Source organism: Pituophis catenifer, unplaced genomic scaffold (genome assembly GCF_029215685.1).
Source record: "Pituophis catenifer annectens isolate HBS135680 unplaced genomic scaffold, rPitCat1.0.hap2 SCAF_1, whole genome shotgun sequence".
NCBI classification, from domain to species: domain Eukaryota; kingdom Metazoa; phylum Chordata; class Lepidosauria; order Squamata; family Colubridae; genus Pituophis; species Pituophis catenifer.
Window position 1 is genome coordinate 27047891 of NW_027256881.1, and position 19292 is coordinate 27067182.

At 38.6% G+C, this 19292-nt stretch overlaps 1 protein-coding gene across 1 annotated transcript in view; it reads left to right on the forward strand.

Annotated features, from left to right (window-relative positions):
- The window catches only part of LOC139308593 (L-threonine 3-dehydrogenase, mitochondrial-like), a 31149-nt gene extending 12661 nt beyond the window's left edge, over window positions 1-18488 (forward strand). The window contains exons 2-9 of the mRNA XM_070932214.1: window positions 6185-6380; window positions 9562-9604; window positions 10001-10071; window positions 11375-11524; window positions 11645-11817; window positions 13067-13157; window positions 14359-14628; window positions 15296-18488. Of these exons, the coding sequence (XP_070788315.1) occupies window positions 6197-6380; window positions 9562-9604; window positions 10001-10071; window positions 11375-11524; window positions 11645-11817; window positions 13067-13157; window positions 14359-14628; window positions 15296-15444 (1131 nt within the window). The 5' untranslated portion in view covers window positions 6185-6196 and the 3' untranslated portion in view covers window positions 15445-18488. The remainder of the gene's footprint in view (window positions 1-6184; window positions 6381-9561; window positions 9605-10000; window positions 10072-11374; window positions 11525-11644; window positions 11818-13066; window positions 13158-14358; window positions 14629-15295) is intronic.
- The last annotated feature ends 804 nt before the right edge of the window (window positions 18489-19292 follow it).

A 19292-nucleotide genomic window follows, 5' to 3' on the forward strand; every position in this document is an offset into this window, starting at 1 on the left:
GGGCCTCGGCCTCCCTTCTGGTCCTCTCTAGCCTGCTGGGTAAGATGGTCTCCGCTTACGGCATTGTGCCGTGGTCTCGCCTCCACAGCCGGGAGCTCCAGTGGCTATTACTCCCGTTCCAACGGAGTTTCCGCAGCACTTCGACCTCCAGGATTGTCCTGCCGCCGAGAGTACTAGACTCGCTCAGTTGGTGGACGCCATCAGCGGTATCCCGGGGCTCTTTCTTCGGAGAGGCCGACAGGATTGTCATCACAACGGACGCCAGTCTGTCTGGATGGGGCGCTCATCTGGGGAACCTTCTAGCGCAGGGTCTTTGGTCTCCTTCGGAGCAGACCCTCAACATCAACTTACTGGAACTGCGGGCCATCTACCTGGCCCTACTGAACTTCGAACCTCAGGTCCTTGGCAGGGACGTCCTCATCCTGACGGACAATGTCTCTGCCAAGGCACATGTCAACAGGCAAGGCGGCACCAGGTCTCGTTCTCTGCTGAAGGAGTCTCTCCGCCTGGGTCTCTGGGCGGAGATCCACCTGTCGTCTCTCCGAGCGGAGCATATCTCCGGGACGGCGAACGTCTGCGCGGATTCCCTCAGCCGCCACATCATCGACCCTGCCGAGTGGAGCCTATGCCCCCTCCTCTTCAAGGACTTAACCTCCCGCTTCGGCACGCCGTCATTGGACCTGTTTGCTTCGAGCGAGAATCATCAGCTGCCCCGCTTTTTCTCCCGCTATCCCTCTCCGGGGGCGGAGGCAGTGGATGCATTACGCAGCCCTTGGCCAGTCGGACAGCTCCTCTACGCCTTTCCTCCATTGCCTCTCATCTCCAGAGTCGTTCGGAAAATTCTCTCGGAGAGAGCAGAGGTCATTCTGCTTGCCCCACACTGGCCTCGTCACCCGTGGTTTCCCGACCTGAAGTCCCTGTCAGTTGCTCCTCCGTGGCGGATTCCCGACGATCGGATATCCCTACGGCAGGGGCCCATCCTGCACCCGGACCCTCAGTCCTACCAGCTGACAGCCTGGCGACTGAGCGGCTCTTATTGACCAGGGCCTTCGTTTCCACGGGAGCCATCGAAGTCATCCAGGCGGCTCGTAGGCCCTCCACTCAGCGCATCTACGGCTCTACCTGGAGGACTTTTTCTGATTGGTGCCGTCGCCGTTCCATCTCTCCTACCGAGGTCTCGATCCTCCAGCTCTTGGACTTCCTACACGACGGCTTTGTGGCCGGCCTCGCTCCTAATACACTCCGTCGCCAGGTAGCTGCTCTTTCTTCGGTACTATTCTGCGGTTCTAATACCTCACTGGCCAATGATCCACTGATTCGGTCTTTTTTGAGGGGCGCCACCAATCTGCGACCCCCCACAGTACACCGGTTCCCAACCTGGGATTTGAACAAGGTTTTGATAGCCCTCACAGGTCCTCCATTCGAGCCACTGCGAGAGGTTAGCCTCAAGTTTTTATCATTTAAGGTTTCCTTTTTAGTTGCTATCACCTCCGCGCGGAGGATTTCTGAGCTCGCAGCCCTTTCTGTACGACCGGATCTTTGCATTTTTCATACGGACAGGGTAGTCCTCCGCCTTGATCCTGCCTTCATCCCAAAAATTAATACCATCTTCCACAGATCACAGGAGCTCTCCCTCCCGAATTTTTGCCCAACGCCTCGTTGCCGGCAGGAATATGTCTGGCATAAACTGGATGTACGCAGGGCCCTTCGGATTTATGTACACAGGACGGCCCCATTCCGGAGGACCGAGGCCCTATTCCTGTCCTTCCAACCTTCTTCGATGGGATCTCGAGCCTCCTCGGTTACTATAGGACGGTGGCTCAGGGCCACTATATCATCAGCTTACGAGGCTCATTCCCTGGAACCTCCTCGTGGCATCACTGCGCACTCTACACGGAGCGCCTCCACCTCGGCCGCATGGGCCACCCAGGCCTCTTTGGAGGAGGTTTGCCGGGCTGCAACATGGTCATCGGTGACTCCTTTTATACGGCACTACCGCCTGGATTCATATGCGTCGGCTGACGCAGCATTCGGCAGGAGGGTTCTGCAGCAGGTCCGGCCTTTCCCGCCCTAGGAGACACCAAGCTTTGGTATGTCCCAGTATGACTGCCGTGGGCGCCATTGTCGGAGAATGGGCGTTGGTCTTACCTGATACGCCCCTTCTCGAGCAGGCGCCCACGGCAGTCATCCCCACCCCTTCTTTTTCAGGCCGCACCTGGTTCTTGACTGGGGTGGGAGGGATCTTTTCACTTCTCTGTTTCTTTTGCTACAGACACCACAGTCTGCTGGTCAACCTCGCCTCCAAACTGGAACTGAAGGAGGAAGAGGCGGGACTAAAGTTCCAGTAGACTCGGTCCTATTGGATAGCGAACGTGTCGATACCCAGTATGACTGCCGTGGGCGCCTGCTCGAGAAGGGGCGTATCAGGTAAGACCAACGCCCATTTTCTATAAAAGGAATCTAAACTAGTCTTGTTAGTATTTTAAAAATGTTGAAATCCTTGTAAGGGTAATACATTATACAGATTATTATTTTGTGACCTGTGGATTGCCCCAAAAATGGATTTTAGAATCTTTATATGGACAACTGTTATTAGTAGAAATGATACCATCTGACTTTTATTATTTTATTGATCAGGAAATGAAAATTGCATTGAATTCACTCTGGTCACACATTACTTTCATTGATAAAGTTTTGGAACTATAATACCTATAAATGTAATAATTACAATTGCCATTGTTATTGCCATTTTGATTTTGAAAGAAGCCAGTACCTGTAGTCCTCGACTTACAACAGTTCACTTAGTGACCTTTTGAAGTTACTATGGCACTGAAAAAAGTGACCATTTTCACACTTATGACCTTTGCAACATCTTCATGGTCACGTGATTTATATTCAGATGCTTGACAACTGACTCATATTTAAGATAGTTGCAGTGTCCTGTGACACCCCCCCCCTTTTGTGACCTTCTGATAAGCAAAGTCAATGGGGAAGCCGGATTCACTTAACAACCGTGTTACTAACTTAACAACTGCAGTGATTCACTTAACGAATGTGGCAAGAAAAGTCGTAAAATGGGGCAAAAGTCGCTTAACAAATTTCTCACTTAGCAACAGAAAGTTTGGGCTCAATTGTGGACATAAGTTGAGGACTACCTGTATATTCCTAACTGGGCTCTATATTAACCTTCTGTTAAAAATGGTTTTCCCTTACAGCAAACAATATCTTTATAACTTCTGTCTAAGGAGGAGGCAGCTTTTAGGAGGAACTAGATGATGGTCCAGCAACATTATTAAATATTTTTCTTAGAATGTGAGAAAAAGCTAAGTCTGCTTTTGAGTAACTGCTTACAATGCAACAATTCTATCATGTTGAAAGAGTTTATTCGTTTTAGTCTTCATTTTTAAAAATATTATTTAATGTGTTTGAGCAGCCTCATATTTTCTGTTCTGAAACCTCAAAGCTATAAAGATTTTTATCATCTCTTTTTCACATTAACTTTCCACAAATAGTTCTATTGATACTGAAAAGTACTAGGGTCTAATTTATATAGACATGTTTATTGTTCTCCTACAGAACAGGTGTTTCTGGTTATTTTGTCATGCTGGTAATCTGTCACATGGTGGTATGATATTAATTTATTAGCTGCCAGTAACACAGGCTTACATAAGTCTGTTGACTACAGATCTGATATTTGGTGTTCTTTGAGTGTAGTACTAATAGTACTTCAAATAAAAGATCCTCTTCCACTGATATCAGCTACATTAGCACCATTAATTTCTTGACATGGTGATGCTTTATCCAAACAACTACAAAACAGTAGTATCTGAGTTTTTATCATGCTACTGAGTTTAAAAGATATTTACACTAATATCCCAAATGGTTTGAACATATGTCTTGATTATAGCTGGTGATACAAAAAAGTATTTTCTAAAAGGAAAAATATTCTAATGTTTTATTTTCCTCTAGGAAACTTTGTATCTCACATTACCAATGATGCTCAGTTTCTTATGAAAATTAGACCAAGTTTCATAACGAATGAAATTTTGAAATGTTTTTGGATACAAGATGAATTCTTGGATATGAATTTGAAACTGCACTTTGAAATCACATTATCTTCATTATTGTACTGTAATTGCAGTTTTCATAATAATCGTGCAGAGTTAATTTAACTGTCCTGATGAAGGAAAAGGAAAATACAAGTCAGTATTCCTTTCCACCCCTCACAAACTCCCCCCCCCACACACAAAACATCCCTAGCAGCCCTGTGATGTGTTTTCTTTAATTTTTTCTGCCTAGTCTGAGGTCATGTCCTTTGAAATTGAAAAAGAGGAGCATGATGTGTTCACTTTTTGCTGATACCACATGCAGAGAACACACCCTTTTCTATGTAGTGAACAACTCCCAGTACCTCAGGGATTCTGATTGGCTTAGCAGAGAGGCTGTGCCCTATAAATATACCTCTTTTGCTTTTCAAAACCACTTGCAGAAAAGACGGTAAGCTGGTTATCTGGCATCATCTGTTTTTCATAGGGAGTGGGAAAGTTTGTAGCCTTTTTTTTTTTTTTTACTGAATTGAAAGCAGATTTTTTTCTATCTCTAATAATGTGAAGTCAGGCTGAAAGAAAATGTATCTAGTAGAGTTTTGATCATTTTCCTGAAAAAAATTTTTTTTTTACTGATTTGTAAGACACTGTATTAATATTAAAGTTAGCTAAGTGCTTGGTGCATTTTGGGGGATATTCTAAATTTAATGAATTCTGATCAAAATTATAATTTCATGTTTAAAGATGGTTGGGTTTGGGTTTTTTAATTTAGAGGGTTTTTTTCCGTTTTTACTATCAACTGTTAAGTCATATTGTGAACTGCTATAGAGTTAGGAGTCTAAATTAAAAGATTATAGTTATGATTATTAACCTTTCTAATATTTGAAGTGTTATTCCTTGAAGGGTTTTGGTTCATTTGCAAAGAATGAAGAAAATTCTATAATTTCATCAATAGCTGGAGTTTGTAACTTAACTTCTTAACATTTATGTTAGTTTGACAGTACAACAAATGGCTAGGATATTGTTAACTGATTGATTCTAAAGAGATATGATGTGGCAGTTAGTCACTAAAACAGTGAATAATGAAGTATTCTGTTTTTAGACTTCATTCACAGTGAAACCAAAACCAAACTGCTCAAGTTGTAGTTTGGCTGTGAACTGAATAGCAGGATATAATTTTGGTTTGTGGTTTCTGAAAGATTATGTATTTTTGCAGCATCTCTCCATTTCAAGGAGGGTAATTCCTGAACTGGAGATTATATGAATTTAATGGGTTTGTTTTACATTTATATATACTATATGTTTTATATTGAATGCTGCTCTATAGAAATAATTATCATTGCTGATGATTTTAACAAATGATCAGAATACAATTATATATATGGCTGGGAACTGGAAGTATTATCTGCTTTGAATCAGTCATGCCCAGATAATCCACTATATGCTTTGGCCACCAAAGGTACTTTTGCTGAAATTCAGCAGCACGATCTCTGGGATTGATAACCAAGGGGCTCAAGGTCTGTACATTGCTCATTTCTAATCTTCAATAGCCTTTCCTAATCTGTTGTTTTTCAGATGTGTTGTGAGGGCAATTCCCGCCACCCCCAGCCAACTCAACATTGGCTGTCTAATTAAAAATTATGGGAATTATTAGTTCATGTGTTTAAACAGGTTCAAATTGTGGAGAGTTAATCTAATACCAAAAGTAGGCAATCTTTTGTGGCAAGGCACATCTGAAGTTTGGGGAATGTGAAGTTGACACACATAAAATAGCAAGAGTGTCATGGCTACATACAATCTTCCCATTTGTTAGGAAAATAAATATGCTCAAATATTATCCTATTGAGAACTTGGTGAATCCTAAAGACATTGCAGATAATAAATAGGTTTTTAGATACTGGTTTATATTTGGAGTATGCCAGCATCTCATGTATTTTATTGTATATTTAAAAATCAGGAGCTACAGGGCCTTTGGTTAGTATCAAAACAGATTGGTGAAGAACATATTATGTGTTGCAGCTGACAGAGCTGCTGTTTCTATCCCTTTTATTGGTAACTTGCCAGAACTTCAGAAATCAATCTGGTCACTTTGCAGTGACGAAACAACTACTCAATGACTTTCTTCTTTTCTTTTCTAGCACACTTGAAAAATGCCAGCCATCAGAAATTTGAGCTGTGCTGTTAAACATCTGTTGAACAAACCTGGCTGTGGCTGTCAGGTTGCTCTTGTGCCAGCTAGATGTCTTAGCATTTCACCCCGGCAGGTGCCATCAGATGCCAGCTTTCATTCAGTATGTTTTTCAGAAACTGATCATCCACGGGTGTTAATTACAGGTCAGCCAAATTTTAGAATCTACTTTCAAATTGTTTAATATAAAATGTTTTAATTTATTTTTTTACTAATTGTATCTGATCAAGTGAATTGATACTCTTTGATTTCTATTTAAACTAAGGTGACCAGACGTCCCGCTTTTGGCGGGACAGTCCTGCTTTTGAGCAATTTGTCCCGCGTCCCGCGGCGTTTCAAAAAAGTCCCGATTTTTCTTGAACCCCAGCTGATGGCTAGAAGAAAAAAAAACTGTTTAAACTCTTGCCCGGGGCTTCAAAGGGCCGCCCTACAGGCAATCAGTGTAAAGCAGTTTTTTTTTCCCCTAGCTAAGCTTCAGAAACGAAACCGAAACCAGGGTCTTTGGTGCAGCGTGACAAAATGAGGCAGAGAGAGATTTATTTTTATTTTTCCTCCCCAAAAAAGGTAGGTGAAAAACTGCAAACAATGGGAAATTTAGGAGGAGAGTTCAAGATTTTAAAACACAAAGGAAAAAAAGCTGTATTTAACTAGGGAATTGTAATAATTGAGATACTATTAATTGTATATTGTGTTGAAAGCAGAAATGGTTAAGTTGTGGTTCGGAGGAATATATGGGAGAAATTATTTGGTTTATTATTATTGGTAAATATAATTAATTGATTTGTAAGAAATTGGATTGCATGGAAATAATTGGAATATTCATGTTCATATTGATTAATATACAAAAAAGATAGTTTTATAACTAATTGATTTATATTAAAATGTTGCATTTGTATTAAACAACTGTATTACATAATTACATAATTAAACAATGTGAGGATGGATATAAAAATAGATGACAATGGGAAGGGGTATAATATAGAATAGAAGGGAAAAATTGAATTTGATTAAGATTAGAGATGAGGATGAAGGGTAATATTGGTTTTTTTAAAAAATAGATGAGGAATAAATATGGCAAAAAGGAAATATAGAAATTGTAAATTTAATTGAAATGACTAAACGCTGTTTAAATTTGTGAACCAGCCAAATATTCTGTTCAAAGAAAATACATTGTATGTTTGTATGTGTGTTTCTAATTATTGCTATTTATTCATATTTGTTCTCTTTTATTCTTTAAAGTTTAACAATTCATTCTTTATCTTAATATCTTTATATTTGCTTGGGGTTGGCTTTCTTCCCTTTCATCTTTTTTATTGTACAGCAATCTTTCTCCTCAAACTTACCACCTCTCTCTTTTCTTTCCTTCTTACTTTCTCTTCCCCCCACCCTCTTTTTCTCCTCCCTACTTCCTCTTTCTTTCTCCTTCTCCTCCTCTCTTCCTCCCTCTCTTACCCTCACTCCTACTCTAATTTCCATTCCTTCATCCCTCTCTATTGCTGTAATCCTTTAATGCATATGGACTACTCAGAGGGCTGAAAAAGTTATTTTTGACTGGTCCTCACACTTTTGACCAGTCCTCGAACTTATGACTGTCCTCACATTTTACATTTTTGCCCTATCTTGTCATCATGGTGAAGAGAAGCAGTTGTGAAATGAGTGACATGGTTGTTAAGAATGCTGCATGGGCATAAATGTGAGGATGGTCATAAGTGTGAGGACCAGTCAAAAGTGCGAGGACCTGTCAGAAATGACTTTTTTCAGCTCTCTGGTTAGTCCTTTTGTGCATATGGACTACTCAGAGGGCTGAAAAAGTTATTTTTGACTGGTCCTCACACTTTTGACCAGTCCTCGAACTTACGACTGTCCTCACATTTTACATTTTTGCCCTATCTTGTCACCATGTTGAAGAGAAGCAGTTGTGAAATGAGTGACATGGTTGTTAAGAATGCTGCACGGGCATAAATGTGAGGATGGTCATAAGTGTGAGGACCAGTCAAAAGTGCGAGGACCTGTCAGAAATGACTTTTTTCAGCCCTCTGGTTAGTCCTTTTGTGCATATGGACTACTCAGAGGGCTGAAAAAGTTATTTTTGACTGGTCCTCACACTTTTGACCAGTCCTCGAACTTACGACTGTCCTCACATTTTACATTTTTGCCCTATCTTGTCACCTTGTTGAAGAGAAGCAGTTGTGAAATGAGTGACATGGTTGTTAAGAATGCTGCACGGGCATAAATGTGAGGATGGTCATAAGTGTGAGGACCAGTCAAAAGTGTGAGGACCTGTCAGAAATGACTTTTCAGCCCTCTGAGTAGTCCCTATACACATAGCCATGGCCACCCGGTCACATGACCAGGTAGCCACGCCCACCCAGTCACATGGCCTCCAAGCCACACCCACACAATAAGCCACGCCCACAATGGTGTCCTTCTTACCAATGTTAAAATCTGTTCACCTTACCCTATAGACATAGCCATGGCCACCCGGTCACATGACCAGCTAGCCACGCCCACCCAGTCACATGACCAGCTAGCCACGCCCACAAAATAAGCCACGCCCACAATGTCCCTCTTTACCAATGTTAAAATCTGGTCACCTTAATTTAAACACAAGTTTTGTGTGGCACTTAAATAAGTTGGAGCCCAAACTTTGTTAGAAAATGATTTAATTCTTCTTAATCCAGGCTATAGCAATTCCATCATCAAAGAATAATAGATTTGCTCTCCAGAAGCAATTCTAGATAACAGTAGGGCTTTAGGAAAAAAAGAATCTAGTTCCCATCTGCATGGCAGATCATTTTCCCCAAGAGCCAGAGACCTAGAAGATAAAGGTGCTTGTTTTTTATCAGGTGGTTACTACTCTTATCACTCACAATTTACAGCCCTGTAGCAAGGCTTTCATACAGGTTCAAAATAATCTCCTTCAAGATGCCTTTCCATAACTATTTCAGTACACTTGACGTATTCTGGGTTCTATTTACTGGAATCATACATCTTATTTCCCCATTCTGATGTCCTTCAAATATTTTGAACTTCAGTTTCCATCAGCCAAGCTAATATATGATGGGTATATATCTATAGAACTAAAGAACATAGTATAGACAGATGACCTTGAGAGGCATCTTATGCATAAAAAGGTAATTCAATTCAGCCATTTTCAATAATTTACATCGGTAAAAGTACCACGGTTTAACCAGTCAATTAAACTTTTCTGTGAACTTTTCTAGGAACATCAACATCTCCTGCGCTTGGATAGTCCTTATAAATGATTTTTTTAAAAAAAAAATATTTCCAACTATAATTTACATATATTATACTCTTGCATTTCAGGAGGACTAGGCCAGCTTGGAGTAGGACTTGCTAAACTGCTACGGTAAGATAATAACCTTTGTTGCTTCTGTTAACAATGTTATCTTTTTTTAAGGTTATATACCTTCCTGTATTTTAATTTTTTCTTGCATCCATGATATGCAGCTATAGATTAGCCATTGCTTTTCTAATATATTATCTTGACCCTATTTTGGGGGGCGGGGGGAGATGTGGTGGAAAAAGAAAATAATACAATAGGTTAGTATAAAAAATAGTAAGTGAATCTGTTTCTAGTTGGTTATGCTTATTTTGGAGAGAGATAGTGTGGTGGTTGGAAACATCAGTATTATGGAGTGCAGAAAATATGGATTAAAAAGTGCATCTCAAATGCCAGAGTAAGTTTTGCTCTAAAAGCTGTGTTTAAAATGAGAATGAAACATTAATTATTGTGTCTTTCCAGAAAACGCTTTGGAAAGAACAACGTGATTTTGTCAGATATTAGAAAGCCCCCCAATAGTGTCTTCTATAGTGGTAAGTACCATATTAAACGGAGAGAAATATTTAGTGATTATTTTCTAGGACTTAAAAGTTTTTTCTACAAGGACATTTTCTTTTAGTTAAACCTTGGGTTTTTGGATATTAATCCTTACAATTACCCTTGAAGTGTAAGACTCAAGCTTATAAATTTCTCTCCAGTTCTTCTCCCTCTTTCAGGCTGTGAGGTTGCCCACAATGAAAGATATGTTTGTGATAATCCAGCCATAAGAAATGAGAACAGCAAATAAAATGTTATGTGCATTGTTTAATTGGCTTTGTGCAGAAGAGAATCAATATGATAGAGTACTCTTATAGCTTAGAGGCATTAGAGCCTGAAGAGACACAATTGAATCATTGTAATATTGCTTTTGTCACTGGGTTCTTTCAGTTCTTCAGAAACCTTGCAGAAATTTATGGGAGATTAGTGTGTATGTCAAAGAAAATTATTTAATTTGACCTAAGTTAATTTGTTTATTGCCACTCATTGCCTGAGTTTTAAATATGACAGAGAATATGTAAAAGAAAATGTTGTGACAGTCCATGCAGGAAATACATATTTAAAGCAGTGTTTCAATTGCTGTGTCAACCTCAATTTTGGGCAACCAACATGGTTTCTGCCCAGGTCATGATGCCTCCTTTGCTATACTCATTGAAATGAGTTCTCTGCCCCAAGGGCTATATGCTCTACAAAATGATGTGCTGTGCAGCTTTTTAAAATATATGTCTGAAATTCTGTTTAAAGACAGTATAAGTGGTCTGTCATAGTATTACCCTCCAAGAAGCAAAGAATTAAACTAAAAACTGTTTTTGGAAACAAGCATATTTTTTTTTATTAGGTAAAATCTGTGTTCTAAACTCATTCTCACACTGTCTCAATGCATAGCTTTTTCAAAGAGTCTTGTTCTTATTGTATATGCTAACTGCCTTGTTATGATCTTGGGTAAGACAGAAATTCATAGGTCTTCAAACAACATTTGTCCTAGATAAAATGAAATTCATTCCAAATATATCAAAGTCCTCCTACAACTCAAATGTGTTCATTTTTAGTGACTTTGTATGGGTGACCCATAGTATATGGACACACACATCATGCACTTACATATCTTTCAGTACATATCTATAGATGCTACTGCATTGCAAATGCAGTATTCATAAAAAACATGGGATTAGAAATTCTTGAAATTGTAATGTATTCATCAAATTCCTTCTTTAACTGAAAATGTCATTGACTATATTTACAAGCTATTGACATCTTCGGCACAGCATGGATTATTTTAAACCTCCTTTTTACACTTAGGTCCTTTCATCTACTCTGATATTTTGGATTACAAGAATCTTCGTGAGATAGTGGTGAACAACAGGATTACTTGGCTATTTCATTACAGTGCTTTGCTCAGTGCAGTTGGAGAAGCTAATGTCCCTTTGGCAAGATCTGTGAATATTACTGGTATGTCTTAACATATTTACAGTTGTTTGTTTAGGAATACCTACCACACTATAGAAGTCTTTGTATTTCTTTTTTTTCCTTTCTGGTTTGGGCTTTAAAACCCTTATTTGCTATTCCTAGGGCTGCACAACATTCTTGATATAGCTGCCGAGCATGGTTTGCGACTCTTTGTTCCTAGCACAATTGGAGCCTTTGGACCAACTTCCCCTAGAAATCCAACCCCTGATCTCTGCATCCAAAGGCCAAGGACAATCTATGGCGTTTCCAAGGTTCATGCTGAACTTATGGGAGAGGTAAGGATAAGCATTTTGTTATAAGAATGCCTTGTTCTTTCACATAAAGGTATATAAATAGGAAATGTTATAAAAGCCTATAGCTGAATTTTCCTTTCCTTTTTATTCTTATAACTGGTTTTTGGGTTTTCCTATACAGTTGAAATATTAGCCGAGTACTATGAATTAAACACATATTAAATATTTATTATAGCTTGTTATATTGCTTTTGCACTGACACTCTCCTAATTGTAGCCTTTGCAGTTATGTTTCAGTTACAAGAGAAATCAAATAGCAACACACGCTTGAAAATTAGTAGGCTTTCTAAGCAGTATGCTTTTAGTAACTACAATGTCAAAACCATACGTAATCTGTTGAGCAAAGCTGATAAATACTGAAGAACAATTTGTTTTTCCAAGATTCTTGACCATTGGATTGTGTCCAGATTCAAGTGACTAAGAAGCCAGCATACTATATAAGATAGGTTTCTTACATCTGGATATAATCCATAAATGTTTGGCAAATATATGTCAATGATAGCCTACTGAAGTTTCAAACTATGAGTCTTCTGTTACAGTAGACCAAAGACAGGTTGGTAGCTAAATCCATTTCAGGTACTTGAAATTTTTTTGCCATCTTAAATAACTGAATTAAATTTTCAGCACACATAAACACAGGTATAATATGCTTCAGCATTACTGTAGGAAAATACGTAAAACGGGCCTGTTTTTGGCTTCCCAAACCCCCCATGCATCACGTTTTTGCCCTCCACAGCAGCACTCTGCAGGCCTCCCAAACTCTCTGCGTGCCCCATTTTTGCAAAGAACAGGCCTGTATTTGGCAAAAATGGGGTACGTGGGGCAGGGTTTCGGGAGGCCAAAAATGGCTGTATTCAATGTATAAGATGCACCAACATTTCTACCCTCTTTTGGGGGGGGGAAGTGCATCTTATACTCCAAAAAATATGGTATATGACCACAAATGCCTCCAAAGAAATTAATATCAGTGCAGAAAAAGTTATTCTGGTGATTTTGGGTACTAGAGAGTCACGTCATGTCAGATTTTAATACAAGCTGCGTTATTATTTACAGTGAATGTTGTCTCTAGAAACATACTATTTTATAATAACAATCATTCTTACCAATATAGAACATAAAGCTTCGATTTGCTACAAGTAACTAGATCTGTCTTGGCATGAATCACAATTAATGGTGCATCTCATTTCTTTTTCTTTTCCCCTTTTAATTTTGTGTGTGCGTGTGTGTGTTAGTACTATCATTACAGATATGGGCTTGATTTCCGGTGTCTAAGGTATCCTGGCATTATCTCAGCAGATTCTCAGCCTGGTGGAGGAACAACTGGTAAGGAAGCTGATGCAGTCCAATCTCTTAGTTTTATATTGCTGGCAAGTAATTTAGCCAATAAAATATGAAGGCAAAACCACAAGAAAAGAGGTTCTGCTTATGCTCGCGACTTGTGTATTTTTCATGCAAGAGCCATTCTCTTGCTAAGAGCTCCGTAGCTCTCTGAGGCAGTCAGAGAAACTAGAGGGGGATGGAAGCAAAAAACATAGACTGAGGAAAAGCTACTGGGTGCTTCCCAATTATCTTTTTTAGTTTGCCCTGCCCTTTTTCTCTCTCTACCTGATGGCTACCTTTTATTCTTCATTTCTGAACTCCTGGAAATGAAAACTTGTTAGTAGAATTTACCAGGTTGCTCAGATTTTGGTAAGGAATCTATTCTAGACCAGAGTCTAAATGACAGTTCTTCTTTAACATACATTTATGCATTTTTCTTTTAAATCTACATGAATAATCCCAAAGGTGCTTTTTCAAGAGGCAGCTGGACTTTCTTGTTTTTCTTTGAAGATGTTTCACTTCTCATCCAAGAAGCTTCTTCAGCTCTGACTGAAGAGGTGGGGAATGGAAGGATTTCAGTGAAGGGACACAGGGCAGAAAACATCCTGCAGAAAGCACAGCTCCACAACGCCGTCCTTTCTGCAGTTACAAGAAGGCTCCACAACCATTTGCCCTTTTTGGGTAATGGATGTGGGCCTTCTTGGAACTGCAGAAAGGACTGAGTTGTGGAGCTGTGCTTTCTGCATGATGTTTTCTGTGCCCTGTGTCTCTTCACTGAAATCCTTCCATTCCCCACCTCTTCAGTCAGAGCTGAAGAAGCTTCTTGGATGAGAAATGAAATGTCTTCAAAAAAAACCTGAGGAAGTCCAATTTCCTCTTGAAAAAGCACCTTTGGGACAACCATGACTTGGATGACTGAGAATCTCTATAGACTTTTAGCTACATGAATAATGTAAATAAATAAATGTAGTTTGGCCCTGGGCTATAAAAGGTACACTGAAACATTCACCTCTATTTTAATTATTACAGTTCCTGTTAAACTTTCTGTGAGTTTCATATTAATTTACTCTTCTAAGCATCCTTTCATTTTACCTTTTGTTGCCACATATTGATAATCTGCTTTTTTATATGTAACTGGAGTTTCAACTGTATTGGGTTATATCACCTGAACCAGGCATGCTGCCATCTTTTCTTTTTTTACCAGATTACGCAGTCCAAATTTTCCATGATGCTCTCAAGACTGGAAAATTCCAATGTAATCTTAAACCAGACACCCGCTTGCCAATGATGTATATCGATGACTGTCTTAGAGCTTCTTTGGAGATCATGGAAGCACCTGCTGAGCAGTTGAGCATGAGGACTTACAACATCAATGCCATGAGTTTTTCACCTGAGGAGCTGATTCAAGAGGTCCAGAAGCATATTCCAGAACTTGAAGTTGCCTACAATGTAGATCCTGTTAGACAAGCCATTGGTTAGTACCTGGCTTTAGCCTTTCACAATGCTGTATGAAGCTATATATGACAATGGGCTGGGACAATTTTGTTCTTTCAAACTGGTTGACAGATTTATTTTTTATTTTTTGATGAAGTGTACAAGATTGGAATTTCATTGTTAGGCCTAGCAAAGGCTTTAAGCTGCTTAATTGCACCAGCTATATACTGTAGATGGACCTCACATTTATTTAAAAAAATGAGTCCCAAGCTCCAACAATTCAGCTTTTATCTTTTGTTTTAAGGATTGTCCTTTTATACATTTTCAGGAATCCATATAAAATATAAACTCAATATCTGTGACAAAGTGTGCATTGAAACCTTAAACTGAATTTTAAACTGATAAGGCGATGACTTTCAAATGGGATTGTAATGAATAAAAGCTCTTAAATGTGCATGTAGTACCTTAAAGAATATATTTTATCTCTAGTGAGAAAGAAATCTGTGAAGTATCATATGAGCTGCTTTTTCTGCACTGTGTATTAGAAGAGAGTTTTGGCATCCCCATTCTTCCAACTCTTTTCTCTGGTTTGAAAATTGCTGCTTTCTAAACTTCCTAAGTGGGAAAAGTGGGAAATTCTTGGGATGGACTTTCAAAGCCCTTTGCCTTTGATTTAATATATATGTTTTTCTTTATTTTTGTTGAAGCTGACAGTTGGCCAATGGTTTTTGATGACAACAATGCCCGCCAAGATTGGGGATGGAAACATGATTATGATCTTCCAGACCTGGTGACCACCATGTTCAACTTCCTTAGCTCTGTCCGTTCCGTTTCCAGAGTTGCTCAAGTCAGCTAAGTCTTTATATGATGCAGCCACCAGATGTCTCAGAGAACTTCATCTACTAAAATTTGAAGAGCCTGCTATTTGAACATGATTATTGATTTCTCAGTTTGCTTTTCTTTTTGCTAAAGAAATATACATGCATATACAGTATATTTGCTAACGATATACACACATACATATATACACATACATGCATATACTGAGAAAAAGTTTGTATACACTTCTGAAAGCTGTCTATCTATAGGGACCTTCAGGAAATACTTGTTCATTAGCTGCAATTACTCTCCCAATTCTAAATATTTATTTAGAATATACTCTTTTTGTTGTTTTGTTCTTTTATGGGGCTATACATGCTTCAGTAAGGATTTGGAAGAAGTACTTTGGAACTCACATGAACGTATCATCCTTTTGCTATTCATTAAAGCTTCTTTTTTTTAGGATTCTATTCAAGCCTGACCAAAAATGCTTCTGTAGAAGGCTAAAAAAATGGGCTAGTATAATGAGTGAGCAGAGAGGTGCTGAGCCTTTTTAAGGATCAAATCATCTTTTCCAATTCAATTTGAAGTGTGCACAGCCTTAAAAACTACATCTAAAACTAAATTATGTCTCACCTTGAATTTCCTGGGCTATAAAATGTGGATGACATGGGAAGGAGAGGAGCATTAAGGAGGACTTCACAAAAGGGAAACATATTCTCAACTCTGTTGATTTTCTAACAGTTTGTTCCACCTTTAAGTGCAAATTCTCCTGAACTTCCTGTTCCCACATTCATAGAAAACTGAACACAACTATACAGTTCCCTGGAAGGATTAAATATTAGATCTTATATTTTTATTATTTGCAAGCTCTCTTTGTCCACTAGAGCCCCCCTATAGTTTCACGGAGTGAAATTAGTATCAGGGTGCTATAGTTTCTAAGAGAATAGACTTCTGAATTGTTGCAAATATCCCCAAGTCTGCAGCACTAGGAAGCAAATGACAGGAAAAACCTGAGGGATACTTGCAGTAACGACAGCTGCAAGCTGGGCAGATGGAAAATTGTGCTTTGATCATTTCAGATCTATGATCTGAATAATGTTATGGAAATTCAAACTAGATTATATTAAAAAATCAGATTAAATATGTGAATCTGTCGTTTGTTTCCTATTTATAAATTATGGTATTTTGGGATACGCGTCTGTGTTTTTAGGTATTTTGGCATCACTGAAAATATAAGATTTAAAAATACAGTGTAATTCTTTCCCCAACCTACTATAAATGTGTTCAGTTGCCTATGAAAGTGATTTTTCCCCCTTCTCTGTTTGCCTTTGTTTTATATTGATATCTTCAACATTCCATAGCCCAGACTAATTTATAGACAAATGCTGTTTGGTCAACCTTGGGTATTTTTTATTCTGTACTGTATGTAAAAGTAGGACCAGTCCATAGAAACCTTGGCCCTGAATTAGGCAAGAATATAAACTCCTTTTAGAGCACAGGGGAATTAAATGTGAATCCAGATATTTCCTCTTCAGGTACTCCTTTGTTCTAAACATTCCTAAGGCTTTGGAATTTTTCTGAAATACTTGTGGGGTCCCTCAAGTTAGTGGTCATTTTTTAGTAACCCTGAATCAGTTTCCAATTGAACAGCCCTAGACCAGCAATGTTTCCTTTGACAAGATATAAGCATATTTAATTTATTTATATATTGTGAATTACATGCCCCACAATTTCAAAAAGCTCTGAAAACCTTACAGATAATACAAAAATAGCCATAATTAAAAGGAAATAACAAAACCTAATAACAATCACCACTGACACCAAGGAAAGTAGTACTGGTAATAATGTTCACAATTGCAGGAAGGGGACTGCCACATTGTCAGTCCTCAAAGACTTTCCAAAAAGAGTCTTAGTTTGGCAGCTTTCCTGAACAGAAAAAGTTGGTACTGTTCCAAATATCCAGATTCAGGGTCACTCTGATAAGAATAGGGGATTGTTTTTGTACCACTGTTGTGGGCTTTCTGAAGGCATGCTTTGGACAAAATGGAGTGGAATACACGAACATTTTAGTCTACTCAGTGGCCTACTCCTGGTCTACATCTTCATGTGAAGGGTACTGCATGACACATGGTTGTCTTTTATAGGTTCTTCAGATTTTAGATCTGTTTTTTATCCCACTTTTATTATTTTTATAAGTTACTCAAAATGGTGGACCTACCTAATACTCCTTCCTCCTCCTGTTTTCCTCACAACAACAACCAATGTGAGGTGAGTTAAACTAAGCTGAGACAGAGTGACTGGCCCAAAGCTACCCAGTCAACTTTCATGCCTTATTACCCCTTGAATTCTCAGAAGATGTATTTCATTGTTTGTTACATTTCTGTGCACGCCTCAAGCGCTTACTCTGCAGTAGACATATTGCCTACATTTAGAATTTCGCTTGTAATTCTAACTCTGAAAGAGGATTTGGACTTTTGGTCATAGTTGTTCAGATTACACTTTTGGCCCAATGGGTCTGCTAAGCAAAACCTAATCAAATAAGTTTACAATGTTAAGAATTTAAAAATAATTTTCAAACAGAGATCACTTTGATATTGAAAAACAGTCTCAAGTATTTTCTTTATTTAATACAAATGTGCTGAGTTAATTATATAACTGTCTTTTTTTTCTGTAATAAATAATTCATAAGCAAGTTTTTTTTTTTTTTTTGTTCAGTTTGATTTATTATAAAATGCTGGAAGACGACTGTGGCTATTCTGGTGAGATCGGGATATTAAAATCAAAATTCCCATATTTGGGCAAAGATTTGGTCTGTGAGTTTTAGTTACTATTTTATCAAGATATTTAAAGATTGTGTTTCCCTTATGGAATACATTATAACCAAACCTTTGTATTATTACTCTGTATGTCCAATGACTTTAATGTGATTTAGTGTTCACAAATGAAAGGTTATTCATTAATTTATTCATTTATTTAGCATTCATACATTTTATCAGTTCTGAATTGCAGAGTTTCTTTTAACAAGAAGGAATATTTGTATCCAGATTAAGAATAAAATAAAAAATAGTTTTCTCTCTTTCTCTGCCACTCCATTGAAAGTTATTCGTACTATTTGAATAAAATTCTAAATACATAGTTCTGTGTTGTTTTTATCTATTTGTGAGTATCAATTGCAGTTGCTTGACAAAGTGCTGCTCTTTTATAGAAAAAGAAATATCTGGTGCAGGTAGTCTTGATTGATTGATTGATTGATTGATTGATTGGTTGGTTCGATTTATATGCCGCCCTTCTCCGGAGACTTAGGGCAGCTTACAATGCGTTAAGCAATAGCCTTCATACTTTTGTGTATATATATATATATTTAATTTGATTGATATGCCGCCCTTCTCCGGAGACTCAGGGCAGTTTACAATATGTTAAGCAATAGCCTTCATACTTTTGTATATTTATACAAAGTCATCTTATTGCCCCCATAATCTGGGTCCTCATTTTACCTACCTTAGAAAGGATGGAAGGCTGAGTCAACCTTGAGCCTGGTGAGTTTTACCTGCTTAGGGCTTTCGGGGGCCCCTAAGCAGTGTTCTTTTTTATACAAAGTCAGCTTATTGCCCCCACAATCCGGGTTTTTTACCTACCTCGAAAGGATGGAAGGCTGAGTCAACCTTGAGCCTGGTGAGATTTGAACTTGCAGTAATTGCAGGCAGCTGGTGCTATTTAACAGCACTTTAGTCTGCTGCTCCACCAAGGCTCTTGTTGACTTGCAATCATTCACTTGGTGATCATTTGAAGTTACAACACTGAAAAAAGTGACTTTTTCACACAACCATTGCAACATCCCCATGGTCATGTGATCAACATTTGGATGTTTTGCAACTAGCATGT